General features: G+C 52.8%; 1 protein-coding gene across 5 annotated transcripts in view; it reads right to left on the bottom strand.

Annotated features, from left to right (window-relative positions):
* FGD2 (FYVE, RhoGEF and PH domain containing 2) overlaps positions 1–6,868 on the bottom strand; it is a 26,874-nt gene that overhangs the window by 5,335 nt on the left and 14,671 nt on the right. For all 5 annotated transcript variants that reach the window (XM_017870129.1, XM_017870127.1, XM_017870126.1 and 2 more), the window contains 4 exons: positions 3,424–3,503; positions 3,305–3,335; positions 2,495–2,587; positions 1,729–1,860 (listed from right to left, as the gene is read on the bottom strand). In XM_017870129.1, the coding sequence (XP_017725618.1) occupies positions 1,729–1,860; positions 2,495–2,587; positions 3,305–3,335; positions 3,424–3,503 (336 nt within the window). The remainder of the gene's footprint in view (positions 1–1,728; positions 1,861–2,494; positions 2,588–3,304; positions 3,336–3,423; positions 3,504–6,868) is intronic.

Genomic DNA, 6,868 nt, shown 5'->3' with positions numbered 1-6,868 from the left:
GCGCCCGGCTTAAGTAATTTTTAAAGAACTACTTTCAGTCACAAGTGTGAATCAGTTCAACTCTTATTTACAGATGTGAATCACCAGGAACAGTAGCCAATCCCCACATCCTTTCTGTTTGGCTTTGGGATGTAACTCATCACTGACATCTGAATGCAGGTGTGTTCCCAGTCCTAGAAATGGACTGTGTCCTGATTGCAGTTTAACACGTTTTGGGGACACCTCCCTGACTGGCCCCAACCTGTCCAGTTAGACTCCTCCTGTCCTCTGGAGGTCATCAAAGACTGAGGTTGCAAAGGGCTTCTCTGTTTGCAGAGTAAACAGAGGGGGTTGTGATGTCAACAGAGTACAGCTCAAGTACAGCAGATGCTTAAAAAGCAAAGTGAGATCTGCCTCTGATAATGGGGCCTGGGTTGATAAGAGGAGGAACTGGAGGGACACAGTTCCTTCCTCAAGAAGCTGGTAGCTCACCCGCACTAGATGCCCTACCTGAGCTATGGAGGAGGGGGAAAGAGAAAGAGAAGGAGAGGAAAGGGAGAGAATGTTTTTTGGTCGAATCCTCACTGCCACACTGGAGGTGGGTTTCATGATCCCCATGGTGGAGGTAAGGAAGCTGAGGCCTGAACCAGTAGGCAGAGTTGGCAACAGAATCCATCAGGTGCCAGGGTGCTGAGAGTTTGCAGAGAAGAGAGGACAGTTAGCCAAAGCAGGTAGAGAAGAGAGGATGACAGGGGTAGGTGGGTGCATAGTGGGCATGGGCCTGGTGAGGTGGTGGGGTAAGGCCTGAGGGGGTGTGGGGCTGGATGCCCCTCCACTGGAACTGGAGACCATTTCCTAGCTCTGGGTCTCAGGGTCATGGAAAATGATGATAAGAAGGCAGGTAAATTCATAGGATCAGCTTCAGAGGTGCCTTGAACAAGTAATTAAATCCTCAATGGGTCTCACTTTCCCATTTATAAAATGGGAGCGTAGCAGCCCCCTGAGGTGTGCTGTGAGGGCAGATGAGCTCGTGCCCAACGCCGCTGGGCTGCACTGGTTGAAGCCAGCAGATTTGGCCAGGATGGGGACAGCAGGGCCTGAGCTGGGAGGGTAGAGGCCCAGGTGGGGCAGGTAGAGGCCTAAATGGGATAGGTGGAGGCCTGGGTGACACAGGTAAAAGCCTAAGTGGGACAGGTGGAGGCCTGGGTGACACAGGTGGAGGCCTAGGTGGGACAGGTGGAGGCCTAGGTGGGGCAGGTAGAGGTCTAGGTGGGACAGGTAGAGGCCTAGGTGGGACAGGTAGAGGCCTAGGTGGGACAGGTGGAGGCCTAGGTGGGGCAGGTGGAGGCTGAGGTGGGACAGGCAGAGGCCTAGGTGAGGCAGGTGGAGGCCTGGGTGGGACAGGTAGAAGCCTAGGTGGGACAGGTGGAGGCTTAGGTGGGACAGGTGGAAGCTGAGGTGGGACAGGTGGAGGCCTAGGTGGGGCAGGTGGAGGCTCAAGTGGGAAAGGTGGAGGCCGAGGTGGGACAGGTGGAGGCCGAGGTGGGACAGGTGGAGGCCTGGGTGGGACAGGTGGAGGCCGAGGTGGGACAGGTGGAGGCCTACGTGGGACAGGTAGAGGCCGAGGTGACACAGGTGGAGTCCTAGGTGGGACAGGTGAGGCCTAAGTGGATCAAGGGGAGGCCTAGGTAGGAAAGGTGGAGGCCTGGGTGGGCAGGTGGAGGCAGGAGTGCTGGCAGGAGTACTCACGTAGCCGCAGGCCCGGCAGTGGTGGCGACGGCGCGTCAGAGCGTTGAAGGGCTCCTGGCAGCGCATGCACATGGTCACCATCTTGTCCCGGACCCACTGTGGTGCTCGGAGGCCCAGCTCCTCAGACTGCAGCTGTGGGTTAAGGGGAGTTGGGCAGGAATGGGCCCTTGGTGACCCTCTTCTGCCCATCCTCCGAGGACCCGAGGACCCGTGTCCACCTGCTGTGGCAGGGATTCTGTGTGTTGGGCTTCCCTGGGGCTTTCACAGGAAGCTGACTGACCTGATCGAGGCCTTATGATAGGTTAGTTACCATTATTCCCATTGTATAAGTGAGGAAACTGAGACCCAGAGAGGTCAAATGACTCAGCAGTCACCCAGCAAGCCAGAGTTGAGCTCAAATCTGAACTCAAACCACAGATATCCTCCCCAGCCCCTACCCCACTCGCCTTCCATCTTCCCTGAGACTTTACATTTGTCAGACACTTTCAAACCCAAAACCCTGCTGCTCCCTGCAGCTGGAGCTGCAGAGATATGAAACCCTTCCCCATGACAGCTGTACAGAGAGGCTCCCAAAGGAAGCGTTGCTAATGGGGAATGCTTAGGCACTGAGTCAGGGGATGTGCTGTGAGGGCTTCCCCTGGTCCCTTCAGTCTCTCCTGGCAGGTGACATTCCCTGTCCCTCCAAGCTGGTACAAGTAGAACAGAGAGGGAACAAGCTCTGTTTGGGTTGGTGGCTCCAGCAACGGATGAAAAAGCTTTCATTTACCTCCTGCTCCTGGGTGTCTCCCTCAGGCCCCTGGGCCGCAGCCTTGAAGGTTTCATTCCGCTTCTCAATTTGGTCTATGGCTGCTTGGAAGGCCTGGGGTGCAGGGAGGAGGAGGGTTGGGGCTTGAGGTGTGGGAGGGAGGGGTTGCTCCTCTGTCCATCCATCCACACATGCAACAGACAGGGGTGAAAGCCCACTAGGTGCCAGGAGCTGGATTCTACACACACACAGGCTACCTTATCAGAGGAGAAACTACCAACCCCAGGTTACAGATGTACAAACTGAGGCTCAGAGAGGGTAAGTGACTGGCCCTGGACTGCCCAGCTGGGCAATGAGAAGCAGCAAGATAGGAACCCAGATCCGTCTCCAAACTACCACAGAGCAGCTCCTTAGGAAGAGCAGGGAGCAGCTGGGCACACGCAGGTGTGGGAGCGTGCATACACACACACGCATGCACACACAAACATATACACACACAAAGACACACACACATGCACGTACACACACACACAGACACACACACACAAACACATGCACACACACGCATGCACACACACATATACACAAACACACACATGCACACACATGCATGCACACACACAAACACACACAGACATGCACACACAGATGCACACACATGCATACACACATGCACACACACACATGCATACACACACCACTCCCTGACCCTCAGCCCGAATAGGCTAGGGAGAATCCCAGGAGCTTCATCAAGATAACCCATTACTGCGAAAGAAAAAAAAAAAAAAAGAAAGGAAAAAGACTCCCGGAAGCCCTGGAGCGTTCCCATACCTGCATCCAGGAAATCATTTCCTCCTGGGACCTGCTCGGAAAGTGAACACAGGTGTTGAAGAGATCAGCCCCTCCCAGTTTTCATGCCTGGCCCTGGGCTGCCACCCCAGCTCCTTTACCGGGCATGCAGCTCCAGGCTGCGCTGCTTCCCAGACACCAGGAAGGAGTGGGGGAACTCAGCATCCATCAGCTCCCGCACCTGCCGAGAGGAAGGAGGCAACCGGCTCAGACTCACCATACCCCAGGTCCTAGGCGCAGCCCTGTAGAGAGGAGGGAGGTGGATTGTGCCCAAGGGACATTCAAATTCGAGAGACAGGGATGCAGAGCTTGTTCTCCACCTCCCTAATCCTGTTGAGCCAAGCGAATGCTCCTACAACTGGGCCTCCCTCCAAGCAAATGGACCCATGGCTCCTGGAATTTTAGCAGCAGCTAAGTTGACCCAGTGTGAGGTGGAGATGACAATTTCTGACAATAGATTCAACAAAAAAGGGGCAAAAGAAGGATTCCACCCCAGGTTTTCAGCCCCCAAGGGTAAGATGGAAGAACATCTATTTCCATCCTACCCCCAGAGTCCTGTAAGCACACTTCCTCCAGACAGTGTGGAGAGAGATTTGCAAAGAGAACCGAAGACACAGGCCGAGAGCACAAGAGCCTCTGTGTGGGGGAACTTCGTTGCCATTAAATTCCTTGAACACTTGAACACCTCTGCTGCCTCCCATGCAGTGGCCAGGTCTTTGCGCACTTCCAGGGCAGCTCACCATAACCCAGACAGCACTGAGTACAAGCACATCCTTCCCCAGCTTAGTCCTAGTCTGCAGCCTCACTCCCCAGTCTTTGCCTTAGAAGGGGCTGATGTGATTTGGATTCGATGCCCTTGGCACTGGAGAGGTGGTCATGTGGAAAGACGTATTTGGGAAAGAGCCAAATACCTCTTTGTGTGCAAGGGATGAGGGGCTGGATCTGGGCAGAATGGGACAAACCTGTGGCTCAAAGGCCAGTTAGGAAGCAGCATCATAGATGGTCCTGGCCTGCCCAGGTGCACTGGAGAGACAAAAGAGGTTTCTAATTGGGTCAGGGAGAGGGGAAAGGGAAAAGAAGGGAGAAATCCCAGGTTTGCAGTCCAGAAATAGGAAGAAATATCATGCTTTCGACAGAAAAAAGGGAACTGGGAGCTCCTGACCTGAGGGTCTAGGCTGCCCCAGGGATGTTCATACAGAGGCTTCCAGCTCCCCCGCAGGTTTCAAGAGGAGTTTCCCAAGCTCTGCTGAGCTGAGCCTCAACCACTCTCCCCAGGGCTGGGTCAATTCAATCCCCTGCTAGTCCATACTGTACCTTTGTAATAATTAGTACAGGACAGCCTTCCTCAAAACACTTTACTGACATCTGTTGGCAAACTGGCATAATACCTAGATATTGTTAGAACAAGACATTTGACTGCCATCTGCCGGACAATTCTCACTACAAATATACCATCTATGATACTGTATCAAAATCTGCTAATCTGCAGTTGGCTGCAGAAGACAACCTCTTAGATGAGGTATCCTTGTGCAGTGTACAACCTGCACAACTGTACGTGGAGCCCCTGGATATGTGTGCCCACACCCCTTCCTTCTTCCCAGGCTGGTCCTGTGTGGGATGGCAAAAATACTAAGACCAAGTCAGACCTTGGGCAGAATCAGCTGCTGTGAACTAGGCCTCCCTGACACCTAGGAAGGAGGAGGCCAGGGAGTCATAGGCCCATAGGAACCATCATGATGGTCAAAGGTGAGATTTGCCTCCAAACCTCAGACTCAGAAAATAGTTCCTGCACAGAAGTAGGGTGAGTGGACAGCTCTGCACTTGCCAAGCCCATGCCATCCAGGAGAGGGTGCTCTGCGGCTGCTGGAGTATCAGACATGCTAGCCAAGACTAGTAGACTCCAGAAACCCAGCACGCACAGGGCCAGTGAGCTCTCAACACACACCCAAAGCATCTGATGCTCTCAGGCTCAGCTCTCTCTGTTTTCTCTCTATGACTCTGTTTTGGTTTCTATATTTCTTAGCCTTCCTATCTGTCGATCTCTATTTTTCTATGCCTGGGCCTCTGACAGTCCTTTGGCAGGGCCACCTGTCTCCATTTCTCTGTCTGTAGCTCTCCATAAACCTGCCTTTCTCAGCCTCATTCACCAAGGACTCCAGACATACAAGCCTGCACACGCCCTGGTCTATGGGACATTCTGGTCCCTTTAGGATGGAAAGCTAGATGCCAGGGCCAGGGCTGCACTGGTAAAAGACTTCAGTCAGCTCAGGTGTAGGGGTGAGCAGTGAACCCATGTTCCCTCATCAGCCTTCATCATTCCCAGGCTGCACACCACCCCCAGGCCCTGGATTGCTCTAAATGCCAAGCAATCCCAGTCAGGAGCAGGGAAGGGGCTCTTTTGCTGGGGTCTCTGGAGGCCCCAGGGGCTCTAGAGGGTAGAGCATTCTGGTTCAACTCCTGCCTGCAGCTGCCTTCTGGGGCTGAAGCAGGTAGGGGTGATGGTGGATGAGAGAGTGCCAAATGGGCCAGACCAGACCTCTGCTTCTTCCAGCCCCAGCCCTCAGGACACACCAGGACTCAGGAGCCAGCAGAGAGGGCTGGTTAGGAAGCTTCTCTGACCATGTCCTCCATGACGCCAGAAATTCCATCAGAGGTGTTAACCCTCTGGATTGAAGCTTTAATAGGCGACAGCAGAGCGTGGTGATTAGATGCAGAAGCACCAGCCTTTGTTACACCTGCGTCTTAATCCTGGCTTGGTCACTCAAACTAGCATTTGCGATATGACCTTCAAGCAAGTTACTCAAGTTAGAAAGGTTTTCTAGGGCCTTGGTTTTCTCATGTTTAAAAATGGGATTAACTACAGATACACTCACACACAGGCAGGCTGTACCAGGCTATTCACTGCAGCCTCATTTGCAGCTGCTGACAACTGAAAACAATCTAAATGTCTCTCAGCAGAAGACTGAAGAAATTCCGGTGCATCCGCACAGTGGGACGCAATGCAGCTGGGCAGAAGGATGAGGAAGCTCTCAAGTACAGGGACACCTCAGTCTCCAGCATTTGCAGTTAGTTAAAACAAGCAAAGTGCAGAAAAATGTGTAGAGTATACCACTGCTTCTGGTATAAATGAGGAAACAATCCTATTATATATTATTTGTTTGCTAGGCGAAGACCACCTCTGGAAGACCTCACGAGAAGCAAGGGTTGCCTTCAGGAAGGGGAACTAGGGAATAGAGTGGGGAGGAGACTTTCATTGTATATATTTTTTATATTATTTGACTTTAGAATGTGTATAATCTGTATTTTTTAAGTAGTAAAATTAAAATATTTTTAAAAGATAAAAAACAGGCTGGGTGTGGTGACTCACACCTGTAATCCCAGCACTTTTGGAGGCTAAGGCAGGTGGATCACTTGAGGTCAGGAGTTTGAGACCAGCCTGGGCAACGTGGTGAAACCCCATCTCTCCTACCAAAAATACAAAAATTGGCCGGCATGGTGGCTCGCACCTGTAGTCCCAGCTACTTGGGAGGCTGAGGCAGGAGAATC

The sequence above is a fragment of the Rhinopithecus bieti genome, unplaced genomic scaffold (genome assembly GCF_001698545.2).
Source record: "Rhinopithecus bieti isolate Rb0 unplaced genomic scaffold, ASM169854v2 scaffold_4553, whole genome shotgun sequence".
Classification (NCBI taxonomy): Eukaryota; Metazoa; Chordata; class Mammalia; order Primates; family Cercopithecidae; genus Rhinopithecus; species Rhinopithecus bieti.
Note: the sequence above shows the minus strand (reverse complement) of the source record. Positions and strands in the feature narration are given on the sequence as shown.